The 22,164-nt window shown below is 36.1% G+C and overlaps 1 protein-coding gene across 1 annotated transcript in view; it reads left to right on the forward strand.

Moving 5' to 3' along the window:
* The first annotated feature begins 242 nt into the window (after positions 1-242).
* Positions 243-22,164, forward strand: part of RFX7 (regulatory factor X7) — a 161,967-nt gene continuing 140,045 nt past the window's right edge. Inside the window, 1 exon segment of the mRNA XM_020981445.2 lies at positions 243-443. Coding sequence (XP_020837104.1) covers positions 283-443 — 161 coding nt within the window. The 5' untranslated portion in view covers positions 243-282.

Here is a 22,164-nt window from a genome sequence, read left to right on the forward strand (position 1 = left end):
GGAGGCGGCGGCGGCGGGCTGAGGCAGCCGGGATGCCCCTACCCCGCTGAGGCTCCCCCACCGCGAGGAGCCTCTCGGTCTCCCCGGTGATGTTCCCCAGGCAGCAGGAGAAAGCGACTCACTCGAGCCCTGGGGTAAAGGCCTAGTTTATCCAGCTTCCTTCCTTCCTCTTCCTCCTCCTCCTCCTTCTCCTCCCTCCTCCTCTTCCTCCTCCCCCTCCCCTTCCAACCCCCCTCCCCCTTTCCCCCGCCCCCCATCCTCCCTCCCACCCCTCCAGCAGCGATGGCAGAGGAACAACAACAACCACAACCACCGCAGCCCGATGCCCATCAGCAGCTCCCCCCCAGCACTCCTAGCCCGGGGGTGGCTCTGCCAGCCCTGGTGCCCGGGCTGCCGGGGATGGAGGCCCGCGCGCTGCAACACAAGATCAAGAACTCCATCTGGTAAGAGGATCCTCCATCGCAGGGGCAGAAAAGCCCAGGCACATTTCTGCTGCAAAGGGGTGAAGGGGAGGGGGGGAGAGGGAAAGAGGGAGGGAGCGAGCAAGCGGAGGAGCTGCTTGATGCATTCGTTGCATGTGGGTTTCCTGAGTCTGGTGCACATTTATAGGACCTTTGGAGGCGTGTGCTCTTTAAACATGTAAACCTGGGTTTGCCTCTCCAAACAACTCCCCCCCCCCATCGTGACTGCAGATTAACAAGTTATTTGGTATTTCACTTTGTGTGAGAGGCGGAGGGTTAGAAAATAAGTTAGATTGCATGATGGTAGCATGTATCTAGGAGTGGGGAGTGTGAAATGTGTTTACTTCTTTTTGCATTCACACAGGGAGAGGGGAAGAAGTGTATTGTGAATTTTCGCCTAACAGACCATTGTGCGTAAGAATATTAATATGCAGCGTAAAACCTGATTGTGTATGTGTCTGTCTGTCTTTTGGCTTAGCTACTCCTTCTAGATGTTTTTGTCTTGTTTATTCCAAGACTGTAAGCCTTCCAGAAGGAGTTCATTCTCTGCATTTCCTTTGAAGAAAAATACTACTCCAAAACATGACATCTTAATTGGTGTGTATTCTCACAGAAGATAGTCTGATCTTTTGTTTTTTAAAGACTAGGAACCTGCCTTCCAGTAAAGGCTTGCTATATTTCTTTTACTATACTTTAGGTTGTTTGAAAATCAAGATGAGTCAAATCAGATGTCCTCTTGTTATTATTTTTTGGTTGTTGTGTGACTATTAAATAATTTAGCATAAAGATGAGCTCTTACATTATCGTGGTCTTTTCATTATAAAGTAGATTGGTTGAGTTAGGTAACCCATTTCTCTTTTAAGTGTAAATAAGGAATGCTTACAATAACAAAACCTCTCTTTTCGTTGCAAATCCTTATTTCAGAAAGATTATACCTTGGTCTTAATGAATTTATGTGGAGTTGCATATTACCTGTCATATTTTTTGGTGTAGCACTCTTTTTAAGGAAAGTACAATATTCTTTAGGATTTAGTTTATGAATTACCTTTTTTAAGAATGTAAAAATAGAATTCTAATGTTTCTGTCAAACAGATCCTTGAGATCAAAATAGAAATCGTCAGGCCCATCATTTTGCCGTATTACACCCAAATAGCCTCACATTTTGTTTTGAAACTTTATAAAGACCCATCTGAAGAATATCTGGTCTTTGTATAAAATTTACTACAAAAGAGTAATGAAATGAAATGTGCTGAGTTTGAAAAGTGAAACTGGTCTTTTTCATATAGTAATTTGCATTATTTTCCTGAAGGGTCCATGTGTCCAGCTTATCTTGGTAATATGAAATAGGTCAATTAATAGTTTCACATTATACAGTAGTTGGCAGTTGAATATTTTGTTTGCAATGCAAATGTTTAAAAAATTGAAGTGTGAATTAATGCAGAAATTTTTTTCGGATCTTCACATGATAAGTCGCATTGTAACTTACCTGGAATAGGTCAGATAAATATATATTTTTTTTCTTTACAGTTTCAGAATGTAGGACTCAAAAATACATAACTGGGGAGGTGCTTAACTTTATGGCTTTTACTGTTAAGATTTTTAATAAAATTAGTGTTTCTTCTATCAGCATGGTATACATTAGCTTCCTTGAAATCATCAAATTGAATTTAGCTTCCATGTTTTCATTACATTTAAATGAGGTTTCATGTCCAAGTTGACAAAATGGCTACTAAAATCCTTTAAGATAGAACATTTTAAAAAGTAGAATTGAGTATAATTTTTAGTTAGGAAGAGAGCAAAATGAATGAACCTTCACTTTTTCTCTTAAAAATAGTCATTAGAATAGTTAACATAGGGAATTTTAAAGAACAATGAAAATTATTTGAATAATGATACTAGATTTTTTTTTATGTGGGTTATTAATTGTTCTCTCCCTCCTGATGCTCCATATTCATATGACGTTTACAACTTAAGTCATTTGACATTTTTAACATATGTGGAGCTTCTCTTACCTACAGGCAGTATAAATCAGTTCTTAGCACTTGTTCTAAAAACTTACATAGGAAACATCTTAAACTTAACATACTTCATTTTATCTTTTTTAAATTGTATTAACACATTGACATTTAATTTTGTGTCTTAGAGATCCTGTTTGCAAAATTACTTCCCTTTTCATACTATATGTATACCTGTTGACTACTTCACTTTTCACATTATATTGACTAAATAGCAGTAATGCTATTTTTCTCCCTAAAAATTGAATTTCGGTTGGTTTTATAAAAGAAAGATATTTGTGTTAAAAAGATGAATTCCCTCGTCTCTGGCTTCCCCTAAGAAATAGTATCAATATATAGTTATAATGCATAACTTATTAAAAATATGTTTTGACCAGCAAACTTACAACTCTTTATGCATCTCATTGAGACATTTCTAAGATCACAGTACTTTAAAAAAATGATGATTTTTGACACCTTGTAATCTAAGAGAGGAACAATTTTGCACTTCTTCAATTTTGGCTAATTACTACTGTGAATTTTAAATTTTATTCAAAGCAGCCCTCTTTCTTAGATCATAAACAAGTCTGAACTTGTCCTTCTATACAAATATGAATATGGTATATGATGTAGGCCTCTAGCTGGACAATGAGTTACTCATTATCTCAGCTCATTGTTAATTTAGTCAGTTTATTAAATTAAAAGGCATTATAACCAAAGAAATTTGTCTGTTATAATTGCAAATAAAAATGTAACATTTGGAATCATTAAACCAGGTTTTACTACTTATTGCCTGTATGACCCTAGGCAAGTCACTTCACCTATTATCCTTAGCTGTAAAATGAGGGTCTTATTAAATGACCTCTAAAGATTTCTTCCAGTCCTAATTATATGATTTCCTGTTCCTGAAAGAAAAGGAAAGATTAAATTTTAACCAACATTTATAGAGTGCAAAGCACTTTACAGGTTATCTCATTTGATCCTCCCAATCCTGTGATATAGGTGCTATGATCACCTCCATTTTGCAGATAAGGAAATGGAGGCTGGGAAAGGGTAAGTAACTTGCTCAGGATCACACAGCTAGTAAAATGTCTGAGGCAGGAATTGTAGACCTGAGCCTGCCCAGGTCATCCTGGTTCCAAATCCAGCACTTTATCCATTGCGCCACCTAGTTAGTTTTAAAGTAGAGCATACTGGTGCAACTCTAGAAAATAAGATTAGCAGCAGCCAATATTATTTTTGTTTTTTGGTAATTCTTGAACATACAAACTTGTTCAGGTATCATAACAAAAGAAGCTAATATTTGATTAATGAGTTTGTAAATATCCGTAACTCAAGCACAGGTTAATCTCTTCACTTTTCCTCCTTTCTCATTTTCTGTACACCTCCAAAGGGCTCTTCCTCCTGCAAAAGAAGGATCTTCATACGCAGATGTCTGTTTTAATATTGAATGCTGTGCTAAGGATGCTGTATAAAAATTTTAAAAAAATGTTGCAATCACAGGTTTATCCAGATTTTACTATAATTAGAGTTAGGGTGACTAGGGAGGAGGAATGAATGTTAGTCTCTTTCCCAAATGAGGGTTCACCTCGAGTTTGCCTTCTGAACTGTTTCAAATTTCTGCAATTTTTACTTCACTCCTATGTTGCTAGGTACTTAGCAAGTCTATCCTGTCTATTGCCACCTCTTTCCCATTAATTTCCTAATAAAGGAAAAACATAGTTACCATACTTGTATTAATATTTGGGTAGTAATTTAAAGAAACTTATAAAAGCCAACGTTTTGTAAGTTCATTATGTTATTTTTCTAAGCAATCCTAGTTCAACAATAACAGGTGTGTTATTGAGAAGCTCATTGCATGGAATGAGAGATTGGACTGGATGGTCTATACAGGTCCCAGGTCCCTTCTGATCCCAAGATTCTAGGGTCAAGTATGAGGGGGAAGTAGGAGGAGCTAGTTTTCATTTGAGAAGGTCATGGGATTTTGAATTGGAAGTGAAAGACTGTAGAGATGATTTTTTTTTTAGGCCAGGAGTTCTTAACCTACAATCCACAATCTTGTTTTTTAAATATTTTAACAACTGTAGTTCAGCATAATTCCTTTGTAATCCTATGTATTTTATTTTTTGCATTTAAAAACATTCTGAGAAATGATTCAAATGTTTCACCACACACACAAAAAAGATTAAGAACCCCTGAGTCCTGCAAAGGTTAAATAATTTGACTTATCCAAGGTCACACATATAGTAAGTAGCAGAGACTGGTTCATATCCAGGTGTGATAAACCCAGTGCCTTTTTTGTGTTGCTCTTCTGCCTGTTATAGTTAGTTATCCTCAAGTCATGAAAGGATCTTGTCTTCTTGTAATAATCTTCCTACTTGGAATAAGAATGTATATTTGCAAATAGCCTGTCACATAGAGAATTTTAACTAATAAGGATCACCTTATAAAAATATCCTATTTTAGTAAAATGTGGGTAATATTTACTTAATAGATGTATGAATTTGGTTTTCATCTTTATGTAATAATTTAAATCTGTAGGTAGTCACTTATAAGCATGGACTCAAAACAGTCTTGCAAGTCTGTGCATTTTGTGAAAAAGAGATGGAGGGGAGGGGGAAGGACTAAGACTTGTCCTACTTATTATTTGTCTCTAGAAGTAAAGGTGAGACAAGAACTCATCTTTTGGCTAGAAAATTGCTTGGGTTTTTTTATATTTTGAATTTTGATTATACTTAATGACAACATGCATTCCAATTTCAACCAAAATCAAACAGCTTTGTTTTAGTTACTTCTCTGTTATGACAGGTTAGCAGCTGGCTATTAAGTGACAAGTTTCTTATTTCTGTGGATTACTATGAATAGTTTCTTGTAGAATCCTACAGTTAAATTTTAAGGTCACAGATCATAGAGCAAAGATTTAGAGTTGAAAGGAACCTCAGAGGCTTCGGAGATTTGAGGTTCAGAGAGACTGTGACTTGCTCAAGGTCATACTGGTAATACTAAGTGTCAGAGGCAGAACTTGAACCCAGGACCTCCAGCCCTAAAGTCAGCCTTTTTTTTTTTTTCCATTATTTGACATTGACCTTTGGTGATGTTGGGGCATCAGTCACTTAAATGTTTCTCCTTTAACTTAAGTGTTTAAGGCATTCCCTTGCTTGTCTTGGAATACATGGGTAGTAACTTGATCCCTTGGATAAAGTACTGCCAAAATGGAAAAGGAGGAGGTGGCACCTATCCTCTTTGTTTTGAATAAAACTGCCCCCTCCAGAAGGAGGGTAAGTTAGTTAATTTTAAGCCCCTGTCTTTGCTGGATTTTTCTAGAGTTGGGATAAGGATACATTTTGTATTTAAAAGTAAGCCTGTACCCTACCCCTATTAATAGATTCCATTGGTTTGGGAGTTATGGAAAAACATATATAAAATTTTAGTGATCTACTTTCAGTTTTTGGAGTTCATTGAGAAGAGAAGCTGGATTGAAGGGAAATTTGGATAGCTTTTCTTATGACTTATGTGCTTGTATATTGACAATTGCAAATAATTTTTTTCCTTATTTGTTGATGTATGTACTCTATTAAAAACAACCTGAGTCATTCTTTGTGAATGAAAATTCATGTAAAAAATTTTACACAAGGAGAAATGCTATACCTTACAATTTCTCCAATGCAAATAATTATGATAAATTGAATGAGCATCGTAAAATGCATGTCGTTGGTGTAAAAATGAACTCCTCTTATAAGACCCATAAGTAGGTGGTGCAAGGTAATCTCAGATGATATGTGTTTGAAGAATGTCAGTACATTTTTATATTAACCTAATAAACCATAATAAAACTCTTTCCTATCTTATCAGGGGGCTGAAGAAAATTGTTGCAAATATAAGAAAATATAAATTGAGGGAAATACAGTCTTTACTTCCTTCATCCATAAAATGAGGGAGTTAGATTAGATGACATCCAAGGTCTCTTCTTGCTCTAAACGTGCTTGATTTTATCAATAAATAAACCTTAACATCAGCAACAACAATATAGCATACTGTGAGCACAGAGCAATGTGGTCATTATGGATTTAATTCTTGCTAGGCAACTAGCAGAGCCTTCACAAGAGATAGATCATTAAGACATCTTAATGCAACATTAGGAATCTACCTAGTAGCAATTTCTCAAGGTGTTAAATACTTATTAGTGCATTGTATTGTTGTCATAGGAGAAAAAATGTGTTGGTATAGGAGGTGTTATAGGTATTCTTTAGTTTTTAAATATAAATTTTTGAAGAGAATGTAAATTATAGGAAGGTTTAAATTTTTATTATTTAGATTTTCTGTGTAAAATAATATGTATGATTTATAGATTTACTTATTTGGATTATCACAAAAGTGATTTGTCTCCACTAATACAGAAACAGTAAGTTATTTATTGTGGAAACCTTCCTGAGGGTTATGACAGTCTGGCAGGAAATCTTAAGCAGTTCCAACTATGAACTTATTATGAGAGCAATCTTGTCACACAGAATCCTAACCCCAACCCTCCAGCCCCATGCCCCCTTTGTAGAAACCTGTTTTTAATTTCTGAGTAATTGTCTTCTGCCTGTTGGAGAATCTAAGTGTAAAAGAGATAGAACTATTTGTTCAACGAAGAGGCTGCAGTGTTTGGGGATATTGAATTGATGAAAGGACAGTCTTCTTGCCGTAGGAAAGACTGTGAAATGAAGAATAATTCAGATAATGAACAGTGAAGACTTGCTGTAATCAGGAATTGGTTGCGTTTGTGATAAGACAATTGCTTGTAGGCTTTCATACTAAGAACATTAATAAACTCAAATACATCTCTTTTCTTGGTATAGTAAGTTGTATATTTTTATTTATGGCATTTATTCTATTTGCTTTCATAATAGAAACCCATTATTTTGATTTCTATACTTAAGAGGATATAAAGGTAAGGTAATGTTTATAGTATTTAAAGTCCTGTTAAATGGAAAGTAATGTTGATGACATTGAAGGCCAAGAGTTTCCCACCACCCTACTCTTATTCCCACTCATGTCTTGAAACAGATATACCAAGCAGTAGGTAGAATACAAAAGTGATGAGTATCTAGGCACAAGGGCTCAAAGAGAAAAGTAGAAGGTGACCCCTTTTGATGGATGTTGGTGGTCTCTTTGATTGTCTGCTGTTTTTCTTTTCAGTAGAGTTTCTATTCTCCCCGTTTTGTGTACATGATTTTGGTTTGTGGCTACCACTCCTCACCTTTTCATGCTTTGCAGCCTTTGAAATCTATGCTGTAAATATTGTTCCTATGCTCCTACCTAGTTCCCTACCTTCTTTTCTTTGCATGTAGCTTATTGACCTTCCCCTCCCTTCAGAGCCCAGCTTAAATACCTTAGTGATAATACCTTTCTCTGAATTCTTGTTAGTATTCATCATCTTATAGTAATACCTTACAGTCATAACACTTCAAGGTTTAAATAGTCTTTTCCTTCCAGCAACCCTGTGATGTAGGCAATACATGTATCGTTAGACTCATTTTAAGATAGACTCTGAGGTTCAGAGAGGCTGAGTGAATTTTCCTTGGTAAGTATTGGAGCTGGGATTTGAATTCAGGTTATCCATTGCTCTTATTATTAAGCCAAATTTCTTCATGTTCATCTTGGGGAAGACTTCCTGGAGAAGTGAGACTTGAGCTGGTCATTGTAGAAAGGGTCAGGCTTATATGTGTAAAGAAAAGGGGATAGTGTATTAGTATTAGAAGAACATCTACATTTAGAGCCACAGAAGTAGAAGAGTTCACAGCAAGAAAGGATGAGTTCATCTGGTATATAACATGCTACCATCCCTTATTACTTATCTTTATAATAACTCACTTTTCAACCAGTGAACCAACAAGCATTTGTGAAATGCCAGGCATTTCTCTGTAGTGTTTTCCCTGCAATAGTGTGTGAGATAGTCCAAGTATTACTATCCCCATATTTGTAGATAAGGAAACTGAGGTTCAAAGAAGTTATGTACATGCTCTGTCCCCTCAAATAGATTGTTAATTTCTTGATAGAGATAATATCTTTTGTATATTCCTTACATTTAGCACATTGCTTTTACGTAGTAGTAGCACAGTAAATATTAGTAATAATGATGGTGACTTTTTGTCATAAATTCTATTTATTATTCAGCAGTTAAGAAAACAAAGATATGTATAATAATTTTTGGAAAGGTTTCCATCAACATTGTTCAAATAAAGAAAAAAGTTTTGGTATTTAAAGACTATTCTTATGTTCTAGCTCTAAAACAGTTCTTTTCCTTCTTTTATATTAAATGCCCCATTCCCTGATGATTATTAAAAGAGGTATTGTATATAATTCAGACTTTTCATTAATAGCCTGGTCTTGATGTTATACCACATAAGTGAGTTTTAACTATTTTGAAATAAAACATTACTTGATACTAAAAATAAATCTCAATCCTCACTTGACCCTATCATCCCCTCAAGCTATTGTCTTATATCTCTCCTTTTTTTCACAGCCAAACTTTCTAGGAAAAAGCTGTCTACACTCATTGCTTCTGTTTTCTCTCCTATTTCTCTCTTTTAAACCTTTACAGTTTGGCTTCCAACCTCATCACTCAGTTGAAACTCCTGTATGCAAAGTTACAAGTCATATCTTATTTGCCAGATGTAATGGTCCTTTTCCAATTTTTACCCTTCTTTACTGATCTGCAGCATTTGATAACTGCTGATGACTCCTCCTGCATATTCTCTCCTCTTTGGTTTTTGTTCAGTTTCTTTTTTCTGGTTCTACCTCAACTTCTTTGATCGTTCCTTGTCAGTCTTCTTTGTTGGCTTTTTATAAACCATATCATTCTGGCTAAATGTGTGTATACCTTAAACATCTGTCCTGGTTCTTTTTTTCTTATTTCTTTTTACTTTCTCACTTGGTGACCTAATAAAGCTTCCATGGATCGACTTATGATCTCTATACACATGACTCTGAGGTCTGTATATTCAGCCCCATTCTCTGTCCTGAGACACAGGCCCACATCACTGCCAATTATGTATTTCAAGCTGGATATCCCAGGGATAACTCAAACTAAACATGTCCAAAACAAACTCATTCTCTGCAACCCTACCCCAAACTGACCCCTGCTCTAAATTTTTCTGTTACTGTTGAGGATACAGCCACTTATCGGTCACCCAGGGTCATGATCTTGGGCTTGTTCTTGATTCCTCATTTTCCCTCACCCCACATATTGAATTTGTTCCTAAATCTTGCCATTTCTGTTTCTTCAACATCTCTCACATCCATCTTCTTTTCCCCACATGGCCAGTACCCTAGTTCAGATCTTAATGACCTCTCACCTGGACTGTTGAAATAGACTTCTATTAGTTAGCCTCTGGGTGCCACATCTCTCTCCACTCTGATCTATCATCCACATAGCTGCCAAAGTTATTTTCTAAAGCACAGGTCTGGCCACATGACTGCCATGCTCCATAAACTTCAGGGGTTCTCTGTTGCCATTAGAATCAAATATAAACTCCTCTGCTCTTTGGCATTCAAAGCCTTTTACAACATGATTCTGACCTGCCTTTCCAGCCTTCTTATGTATTACTCCGTTCCTATTCTTTGTAGCCCAGCTAAGCCAGCCTCTTGTTTTTCCTCAAATACAACACTCCATCTCCAGACTCCTTCCTTGCCTTTGAACAGGCTCTTCTATACCTGGGATGTCCCTTACCTTAATCTCCTAGCTTCCTTCATAGGTTTCAGCTCTATTGCCACCATCTAGTATATGAATCTTTTCCTGATCCTTCCAGCTGAAAGTGTTTTCCTCAGTTCCCAGCAAAATGCCTGGCATGTAGTTGGTGTTTTATAAATGCTTATTGATAATAATTCAGAAATGGAAAATTCTTGAAATTGTGGTGACTGCTAAACAGGCAGCATTTTCTGTATCTAAAGTATAACAGATGAAGATCATATGTGAAATCATGAATCTCTATAATATTCAGCTTACTTTTCCTCTTATGTACTAAATTCATTGTGTTATTTTCAAAACTGTCCTCCTTATATGTCCTTCTTAACTTCTGTTTGTTTCTCTGCATTAAAAATGCTTCAGTGACTATCTACAATCATATGAAAAAATACTCTAAATCACTGTTGATTAGAGAAATGCAAATCAAAATAACCTTGAGGAACCAAATCATACCTGTTAGGTTGGCTAACATGACAAAACAGGAAAATGGAGATGATGTGGGAAAATTGGTACATTAATACATTGTTGGTGGAGTTATAAATTGATCCAACCATTTTGGAGAATAATTTGGAACTATGTCCAGAGGGCTATAAAAATGTGCATACCTTTTGACCCAGCAATAGCACTTCTAGGACTGTATCCCAAAGAGATCATACAAATGGGAAATGGACCCACATGTACAACAATATTTATAGCAGCTGTATATGTGGTGGCAAAGAATTGGAAATTGAGGGGATGCCCATCAATTGGGGAATGGCTGAACAAGTTGTGGTATATGAATGTAATGGAATACTATTGTGCTATAAGAAATGATGAATAAGCAGACTTCAGAAAAACCTTGAAAGACTTGTATGGACTGATGCTGAGTGAAGTGAGCAGAACCAGGAGAATGTTGTACACAGTAACAGCCACATTGTATGATGACTAGCTTTGATAGACTTAGCTCTTCTCAGCAATTCAAGGATCTAAGACATGATGGAAAATGCTATCCACATCCGGAGAAAGAACTGTGGAGTTTGAATGCAGATCAAAGCATACAATTTGTTCTTTTTTTTTTCCCTTCTGTTTTGTTTTGTTTCTTCTTTCTTGTGGTTCCTCTTATTGGTTCTAATTCTTCTTTACAACATGACTAATGTGAAAATATGTTTAATAGGAATGTATATATAGAGCCTATGTCAGATTGCACTCTGTCTTGTAGAGGGAGAAAATTTAAAACTCAAAAGCTTATGTTGAATGTTGAAAACTAAAAATAAATAAAAATAGAAATAAGATAAAATAAATGCTTTCTTTCTTTTTTTTTATTTTTAAATAATATTATTGCTATCCCTCCTTTCCTTAACCTCTCACCCCTCACCCATGGAAAAAACAAGGAAAAGTAAAACCCTTTTAACAAATGCACAGTCAAGTAAGACAAATACATTGGCTATGTCTGAAAATGTTTGTTTCATTCTTCTCCTTGAGTCATCACCTCTCTTTCAGGAGATGGATAGAATTTTTCATTTATTGGTCCACTGGAGTTGTGGTTTGTGATTTCATTGAAATGAGGCAGAATTAAAGTCTGAACTATATATATTTTGATAAAAAGAAAAAAAAACCCAAACTTTAACAAAATCTTAAAGATAACATTTTACTTGTTCTGTGCTCACTTCTGAGTTTATCATTGTGTGTGTATATGACTTTTGCTGGTTTTTTTTGCCTTGCCATAGTCACTGTTCTGATTGTATTTGCCTTGTTCCTGCATAATTTCTATAAATATTTCCATATTTACTTTTTTTTGTCATTTCATGGAAAAATAATATTCGTTACATTGATCACAATTTTTATCGCCATTCTCCAATTGGTAGAAATTGTTTCTTGTTTTTCTACTATTGCAACCTGCTGTGAAAATTTTTATACAGATGAGTCTTTTCCTCATTTAGTAATGTCTTAGAATGTATTGTCGTAACATTATTATGGGATCAAAGCATGAGTTTTGTAACTGTTAACATATATAGCCAGATAAATAGATGAACAGTTCTGCCAACAGCATAATAGTAGTACTTGTGAATTTCTACATTTGTCACAGTTTCAGTGAAGGGTACTTGATGTTCACTGGTAGAAATTAGTAATTAGTAATAAATTAGTAATAAATGTTTGTTGATGGTGAGCAAGGATAATGGTTAGGGAGATACGGTGGGGGGGTAGGGAAGTAGGCTAGATCTTTGAAAAGGAAATGTTTGATTCACATAATGGAAAATGAAAATACAAAAGATCTAGCAACAGCAGCTGCACAGCACTCATGGGGTTGTTCAAATTAAAAGACACAGACAATTCTGAGACGGGCTTTGATTCAGTAGAGTAGAAGAAAAAGTATAAATGAGTTTGAGGGAGAAGAATGGAAGATGTGCTCATGGGTAGAACCATTTCTGTTGGTAGAAAAGTCCTTAATTCTTAGTAGATGACTTTACTACTTTATGAAGACTGAGAATTATCTGTTGTCATGAGCTCTATTACATGGTCTAATTGTTCAATTTAGCCTTATTATCACTTTCTACAAATTAACCAATTTTCCTTTCCTCCAGCCTCAGAAGAAGAATTTTTACTTAATTTTCTCTAAAGCTAATCCTTTCCCCGATCTCTGAATCTGTAACTTCACCTCTTGATAGAACTCGTTTCCAGATTTACAATTTCCTTTGCTAATAATTCCAATCTCCCCCTTGCCATAGTTCTGTCTTCAGGCATGTTAGCAGTTCTTCAAAACTTTTTGCTTTTGATTCTGCTGTTTTTTCTAGCCATCATCTAATTTCTCTTCTAATTTCGTGTTGATGTCAGACTTTCTGAAAGCACAATCCCGCATTTGCTATCCCTACTTCCTGCCTTATTAAAATCTGTGGCCTAGGTTCTATCCCTGTTAATGTATTGGAAAGATCACCTTTTTAAAAAAAGTTTTATTGATGACATTTGTTTATCATGATCTTTTCTGGAGCTACCATCCTTCTCTATTCCCCTTCCCCCATGACACATTCTTTCTGCCTCTTCCTGCCTCTGAGAGGAAAGGTGGTTTTAGACTTTAGGTTTGGAATGAGGCACACATTTTTAGACATAGCCAGTTCATTGATTTGTCTTGTTTTACTGTGCTTATTAGTTGTAAGGGAGGATTCTGCGGAAGGTTGGAGGCGTCATTGGGAAGAGACAGTGATGTATTAAAAAAAAGAGCATCAATAAGTGTACTTTTATTTATATTTATTTATTTTGCTGAGGCAGTTGGGATTAAGTGACTTGCCCAGAGTCACATAGCTAATGAGTGTTATGTATCTGAGGCCAAATTTGAGCTCAGGTCCTCCTGACTCCAGGTCCAGTGCTCTATCCACTGTGCCACCTAGTTGCCCCCAATAAATGTATTTTTTTTTAAAAACAACCTCTCTTCTCTCCCATGCCTCCTTTGTAATAAAGAAAAATAGTTAAATATATTGTTAAGCAAAACTACTCTATACAGTACCATATCTGACAACATAATAACAACATTTTGCTCTAGTATACCCTCATTCTCTGCTGAGATAAGGGAGATGTGTTCTCTGGGACTTTTATTCACTTTTGTTTCTCAGAATTTGGATTTAATTTAGTGATCTTTTAATATATGTTGTATTTGAAATGGGTTTCTTAAAAAAACTGGTGATTTAATTCTTGTCAAATTCAGTGGGTTTTTTTTTTTAGTCCTCATTCTCTTGGACTCTTCTGTAACATATATGTTGATTACCTGCTTCCTGAAGTTCTCTTGTCTTGGCTTCTCTGATGACAGTGCTTAAAAAAACCCTTTTTAATGTGAACTTAATCATTTAGAAACTTGAACATTTCAGTATACAAAGAAGAACAAGGAGAAGGAGAATTATATATGAAGCTGAACTTAGGATATGTCTATTGAATTTAACAGAGTAATAACAAAATTGTCCTATTTCTGTCCCCTTCTGAATGTTTTTGTTTGCTTTTGTGCATTTTTTCAGTAATGTTTGTTTTACTAATGTTCTTTCCTTTTCATAATTTTTTTTCTTGCTTCACTGTCACTACAAATTAACTCCCAGTGTCACACCCTCAGAAGTATAAAGAGGATAAAGAAAGAATAATTAATTGGTCGTGTCTGAAAATTTGTTTCTTTCTGACCCTTCAGTCCATCACTTCTCTGCCAAGAGGTAGATAACATGCTTCATGAAGTCATAATTGGTCGCAGCATTAATCAGAGTTTGATAATCTTTCAAAATTGTTTTCCTTTACATTATGGCAGTCATCATGTAAGTTGTTCCCTTGGTTCTACTTATTTCGCTCTGCATCAGTTCATAATAATCTCAGTTTGCTCTGAATCTGTCATATTTGTCATTTCTTAGTGCACAGCATTCTGTTACATTTGTAAACACAGTTTGTTTAGCCATTCCTCATTAGATGGCACCTACTTTCTTTTTTAGTTCTTTGCTCTAAAAAAAATGCTACCATGAATATTTTTGTCCTGGGGTATTTGCCCTCTCTGATCCATTTGGGAGTATATGCCCACTAGTGGTATTGCTAGGGCATAATGGTATACACAGTTCAGTGACTTTTAAGGTGTCATTCCATGTTGCTTTCCGTAATTCACAGCTCTTTTAACAGTGTATTAGCATTCCTGTCCTCCCACACCCCTTCTAACATTGCAACTTCCTTTTTTTGCTTGTTATTGTAAATCGGATGGTAGTGAAGTAGAATCTCAGAATTGTTTTAATTTGTATTTCTCTTATTATTAGTTATTTTGAACATTTTTTATATGCTTGTTGCATAGCTTTCATTTCTTCATTTGAAAACTGTTCATATCCTTTGAGCACTTACCTCTTGGGAAATGGCTCTTATTCTTACATGTTTGTATTAATTCCTTATGTATCTTAGATGTCAGACATCTGTTAGAGAAATTTGTTACAAAGATTTTTTTCTAGTTAACTGTTTCCTTTCTAGTTTGAGCTGCATTGACTTTGTGGAAATGCTTTTCAATTTTATGTAATTGAAATCATCTGATTTTATCTTCCATAATTAATTTTATCTTTTATTTAGATAAGAATTTTCCCCTGTTCATAGAATGGTATTTCATTTTCTTCCCTTTAATTATCCTTCTACTACTTTGACCACTCCTTTTCTTCTTTTTCCCCCTTCTCTCTCCACTCATTTCCTTACACAACTTTGAATCCATTAAAGATTTTGTCTTCAGTTTTCTGATCTTTTTCTTATTCACTTCCTCAGTCACATCCACTCTCATGACTGCAGATATCACCTCTATACTGATGTCTTTCTCCAGGTAGGCCGAAGTGCCAAGAGTTTTAGTATCACCAAAATACTTCATTATCTTTCACTCAAAACTGGTCTTTCCCAACCACTCAATTTATGTCAAAGATGCTGACATTCTTCCAGTTTACCAGCCTAGAAACCTTAGTTAACACTGCCTCTTCCTTTTCCTTCACTTCCTGTATTCAGCCTTTTATCAAGTCTTGCCATTTCTCCCTGACAACAGCTTTCAGATTTGTCTCTTACTTTTCATTCCCCACCTGCCAAAACTTTTTATTGGTGGTGCTGGATTTGGAGTCAGAAGACCTGGGTTAAAATTCTCTTTCTGTCACTAAATAACAGTGTGAGCTTGGGCAAACTATTTCACCTTTCTGATCTTGTTCCCTCTTCTATAAAATAGAGGGAAGAATACTTGCCCTATATAGTATTTACTCTACAGGATTTTTTGTGAAGAATAAAAGCATAATATAAATGTGAACTATATTTACTACACTTGCCTCCTAACTACTTTTCCTGCCTCTAGGTTATTTTCACTCTGTTCTATCTTGTATATAGCTACAAAACTAACCTAATTAGCCTTTTTTTAAAAATGGTTTTTATGCCCCTGCTCAAGAACCTACAATAATTTTCTGTTAGCTGTGTTAGATACAAGCTTCTCAACCCAGAATTCAAAGCTTTCTGTGTATAGCTTTATCCAACTGTGAGTGTCTAATTCTCCTGACTCCCTGTCATTCAGTTCCCCAGTCCAATGATGCAGGACTTCTTTTGCCTCTTTTTGTATCCCAGCGCTTTGCTTGGTACCTGGCACATAGTAGGTATTTAATAGATGTTTATTGACTGACTTACCGTCCCTGGACTATATCATGCAAATTTCTGCTTCCACGCCTTTGGACTAATCATTCCTTCTGGAATGCCCTTTCTTCTTTTCTCTTCTTGAGCTCTCAAGAACCTTTTCTTTATGAACTTATCTGAGTTGTCTAGTCCAAATCCATCTTTCCCTTTCATAAATTCCCTTTGTACTTAGAATCATTAGTAAATAATTTAGTTCTTAATTATTCTCTACTTTTTTCATGTGACTTTTTTTCTTCCTGTTTGGTTCATCTGAGTTTTATGAGAGCAGGGACAATAATTTTTACACTTAATTCTACCATTAGTAGTCTTGGGCATACAGTGTATAGTCACTAAATTGACTTTATTGAAATTGAAACTAGATGATTTTGTAAATATGATTTTTTTATGTTGTGTGGAGCCAAACCCATGGTGAGTAGACTGATTTAGAGAGGATTTTTATTTGAATATTTCATTATTTTGCTAGATATCTCATGTTCTGGATTCTTCACTCATGTAAGCAATCCCTCTCAACTTTTTACCATTTGAAAATTTGATTATGCCTTATGTCTCTTCAAGTTAGCAGTTTTTGGTTTTGGGTTTTTTTTTTTTTTTTTGCTTTTAGGCAATTGGGGTTAAGTGACTTGCCCCGGGTCACACAGCTAGGAAATGTCAAGTGTTCGGTCTGAGGCCGAATTTGAACTCAGGTCCTCCTGACTTCAGGGTCGGTGCTCTATCCACTGCACCACCTAACTGCCCCCAAGTTAGCAGTTTTATAGAGCTGAATTAGACAGGGCCAAGGATAAAGCTCTAAAGGAATCTACTCAATTTTTCTCCAGTTTTTTTTTTTTAGGCAGTTGGGGTTAAGTGACTTGCCCAGGGTCACACAGCTAGTAAGTGTCCAGTGTTTGGTCTGAGGCCAGATTTGAACTCAGGTCCTCCTGACTTCAGGGCCAGTGCTCTATCCACTGCACCACTTAGCTGCCCTCAATTTTTCTCCAAATTTATACAGATCCATTAATCTCTTTGGCTACTCTTTTTCATCCACCTTGATTTTCCATGTTTTTCACAGGTATATCATGAGGGATTTTGTCAAATTCTTTATAAAATCAAGGTAAATTGTATCTATTGCATTCCCACGGGGAGTAAGGTAGTTCAATAAGATGTTATTAGTGAACTTGTAATAGCTGTAATGATCACTGCTTTAGATATTTTAAAAATGTTTTATAAATACCTTCTAAAATATCACATTTATTTCTGAACTTATTCTTCCCTATCAGATGAGCAATTCTTTGTAATGATTTAAAAAGGAAAAGAAGAAAAAAGCAGTTCAACAAAATTAGCTAACACACTGACCATATCCAACAGTATAAGTGATATTGTACACCCATAGACCCCTACCTCTCCATCTCTGCTTTGTCACAGACCATTTGTTTAAGATTATATTATAGAATTTGTCTGGCATTGCCCCTAAACAATACTGTACTTTTTCAAAACATAAGTTTTTTCTGTTTTTCAAAATGGAGATGGCATTTTTCTGCCTCTAGTCATTAAATACCTTCTATATGATTCCTTAAAGATTACTGTGTCCTAATCTGTATTGGTCTTCAGTTCCCTCCTGTCAACATTTATTCTTTTATTTCTAGCTTAAATTAAAGATTGTTCTCCTTTTAATAAAGAAGATAGATCAAATTGGGAGTTGAATAATTCTTTTTTTTTTCTCTGTCATCTGTTGATGTTGTATCACCTTCCTCAAGAAGTATGCCTATCTCTTTCTTGATCTACCTGTTTTTCTAATGTAACTGAAACTTCCACTAAAGGCATACTTGGGAACCTAACTCTATCATATTTCCTGGGGTTCTAGATTCAATACTCCCAATTTGGAACTGAAAGAGACTTTAGAGAACATCAAATCCAATCTCAGTTTACTGATAAGGCAACTGAGGCACAGAGAGTTTAAGTGACTTGCCCAGAATCACAGACCTAATACCAATTCAGTTCTATACAGTTCTTCTCTCTTGAATCCTTAGCCTCATTTTGCCAAATTTGCCCTGCATGCCTCAGCCTTGGATCACTGCCCTTCTCCACCTTCACACATGCTAATGAATTAAGGTGGAAAAAAATCCAGTAACTGTTCTGAGTACACTAAAAATTTGTGCTACACAATGGTCAATTCAGCCCTCACTGCTGTTAGGCAGTTTTTCTATACCTGTCTTTTTTTTTTAAATTTTATTAATTTATTTTGATTTATCAACAGTCACTTCCATATGCTTTTGGGTTGAAAATTTTTCTCCCCTTTCCTCCGCCCCACCCTCCCCAAGACGGCGCACAGTCTGATATAGGCTTTACATCTATACCTGTCTTAATCAACTCATTATCCCACCTTCCGCAGTGGCTCTTGCAAACTTTTTCTTCCCTCCTAAAGCCTCCCATGTTCCCACTCCTCCTACCTTATCATCTGAGAACCTTGCCTCATTTTACAGGAAAAAAATCAAGGCCATTCATTAAGAGCTCCCTCTTCCTCATCTCCTGTCACTCATATTCTTCCTCCTCCTTCACCTGTCTCTGACATGATAAGATGACTTTACTCCTTACCAAGACTAACACCTCTATCTGCTTAAATTATCCCATCCAATCCTCTTTGTTCCCACAGATTGCCCCCTCTGTTATCTCCACTCTGTTGCCTATTTTCAGTTTTTCTCTATTTACTGGCTCATTCCCTACTTTCTAAAAACGTGCCTATGCTTCCCCCATCCTGAGAAATCCATTACTTGACCCTTCTATCCCTGCTGTCTTTCTATATGTCTTATGCCTCATGTGACTAAATTCCTTGAAAAGGCTGTCTATAGTGGGTGTCTGTGCTTTTCTCTTCTCTCACTTTCTTCTTAACCCCTCACAGTCTGATGTTGAAGTTCATCATTCAGCCAAAGCTGTTCTCTCCAAAGTTACCATTGATTTCTCAGTTGCCAAATACAGTGACTGTTTATCAATCCCTCTTGTCTTTGACCTCTTTGCAGCCTTTGACATTGTTGATCACCCTCCCCTCCTTGATACTTTCTTCCCTTTAGGTTTTCAGGATACCACTCTCTTTTGGTTCTCTTCCTACCTATCTGACTGTTCCTTCTTAGTCTTCTTTGATAGATTTTTATCCAGATCATGTCTTCTAATTATAAGCATCCCCCTGGGTTCTGTTCTGGGCCCTCTTCTCTTCTTTCTCTGTAATACTTGACATTAGCTCCCCTGGATTTAATTACCATCTTTATGCTGACAGTTTCCAGATCCACCTTTCTTGCCCTAGTGTCTCTGATGACCTCTAATCTCATACCTTCAAATGCCTTTCAGACATCTCAACCCGGATGTCTTAAACTCAAAATGTCCATAACTGAACTTGTTATCTTTCTCCCTAAACATTCCCTACCTCCTACCTTCCCTATTATTGTAGAGGGCAACGTCATCCTCCCAGTCCCTCAAGCTCATGAGTGCCATCCTCAACTCCTCACTAACTCTTATCCCCCATATCCAATCTGTTGCCAAGACCTATTGATGTCATCTTTGCAAAATTTCTTTCATATGCCCTCTTTTATCCTCTTGACACTGCCACCAGTCGAGTGCAGACCCTCATTACCACATCCCTGGACTATTGCTCTAGCTTGCCAGTGGGTTTACTTGCTTCAAATCTCTTCCCACTCTGAACTATCTTCCATTCAGCTACCACAGTGATTTTCCTAAAGCATAGGTTCGGTCATGTCACCTTCTTACTCAATAAACTCCAGTGGTTCCCTGTCACCTCTGTCAAATCAAATTTAGAATTCCCTATTTGGCATTCAAAGTCTATCATAACCTAGCCCCCTTCTACCTTTCCAGTCTTCTTATGCCTTATTCCCTACCATGTGCTCTTTGATCCAGTGACCCTGGCCTCCTTGCTGTCCCACAAATAAGACACTCCCATGTTTCAGCTCTTGGCATTTTCTCTAACTGTCCCCCATGCCTGGAGTGCTCTCCCTCCTTATCTCTGTAGCTGCCTTCCCTAGCTTCTTTTAAGTCCTAAATAAAATCTCATCTTCCTTAGGAAGCCTTTCCTCTTTTAATTCTAATACTTTCCCCTCTTAATTATTTCTTATTTATCCTGTATACAGCTTGTTTATAGATTTTGTTTGCCTGTTTTTCCCCCATTAGATTGTGAGATCTGTGAGGGTAGGGCTTGTCTTTGCCTCTTTTTGTATCCCTAGCAATTAGCATACTTCCTGGCATATAGTAGGCACTTAATAAATATTTGTTGATTGATCGAAGAGTTTTGAACCATGGTCTTTTTGATCCTATGCTGTCATAGTTAAAAGCTGTGGCATGTTCTACTAAGCTGAAAAGGCTTGGAAAATGGGCCTAATGATACTTTATTGCTAAGGAGGTTGGCCACCAGGTGATGTATTTTGGTCATGGTAACCCTGGAAGTAGACAAAAACACAAAATGCACCTCAGTCCTGTGTGGCCCCTCCCTTGTGCCTTCACAGTGACAAAAAAGGGACATGATACTAAGAATCAAGGGTTAATAGACAATCTGTAACCCCTAATTTACATAAATAAGTCATCCATGCTAAAGACAACATAATTTTAAAAGCAATCCAAGATTAAACCACATGTATCTTAGAAGGATGATTCTGAAAGAATGGAAAGGATCATGTTACTATTTTATTAAAAATCAAAATCAAACAGAATTACATAAACAACTATTTATGCCTGTTTTCCCAGATCTATAAAATATTTGTAATAGATCTTATTTAAGGTGTCCTGGATAAAAACACGAAGAGTGAATGATCAAAATTTTGAATACTACTTTCTATAGCATACTATAGTTTTCTTTAGATACTTTACACAAATGAGAAATGTAATAATAACAGCTCCCATATGACATTTAAGATTTTCAAATTAATAGACAAAAAAAATCTTGTGAATTGGGTAGTATAATCATCCTCATTTCACAGATGAGGAAATTGGAGTGCAGTAAGATTAAATATTCTACTAGTGGTCATACAGCTCAGTGAGGGGTCAAAGCTGGTATTTGAACTTGAGTCTTTTGATTGCAAGTCCAGTATACTTTCCATTAATCTCTTTATGTTTGTTTGATATTTAAGAGGCATTTGTCACATAGAGAAAATTTTACATGCACTCAGGCTTTGTGTTAATTATACAGGTATCAATCCCAGAGCAGGGCTGTTAGTATCTACTGTGACAGTGTAAGATCCTGAGCCATACCTCTTTCTTGCTCTCCGGGACAAGCACAACAATCCCTCCCCCTAACGTCAGCCTAGCTCACTGTCTGACTCATTACCTTATTTATTTTCTCATGTTTCATAATGATCATTTTCATGATTTTTTTGACCCAGTCATTATTTAGGATTTCATTATTGAATCTCCATTTTGGTTTCTGTCTTTTGTTTATGCTCTCTGAACTAATTACTGTTTTTATTGTGTTAGAATCTCTAAAGAATATACTTACTTTTTCTACCTTTTTATATTGGTTTCTGTGTGCACTAATGTCTGGCCAATTTTTGTGAAAATTCCATGTAATACCAAGAATTATGTATATTCTTTGCAGTCCCATTTAGAAACACCTGCTTTCTCTGGTTTCTCCAGCATTTTGTTCAGTTCTGTATTTTCTCTTTTGTTTATCTTTTTCTTAGACTTATCCAAAACAGAGAGAGGGACATTGAAGTCTCCTGCCACTGTTTTGTGGCACTGTTTGTGTCTTCATGTAGCTCAGTTAACATTTCCTTTATGAATTTAGATGCTAAGGCATTTGGAACATATACATTTAATATCAGTATGTGTTAATTGTTCATAGTTCCTTTCTGCATAATGTAGTTTCATGGTTTATCCA

The sequence above is a fragment of the Phascolarctos cinereus genome, unplaced genomic scaffold (genome assembly GCF_003287225.1).
Source record: "Phascolarctos cinereus isolate Bilbo 61053 unplaced genomic scaffold, phaCin_HiC Scaffold_3;HRSCAF=262, whole genome shotgun sequence".
Taxonomy (NCBI): domain Eukaryota; kingdom Metazoa; phylum Chordata; class Mammalia; order Diprotodontia; family Phascolarctidae; genus Phascolarctos; species Phascolarctos cinereus.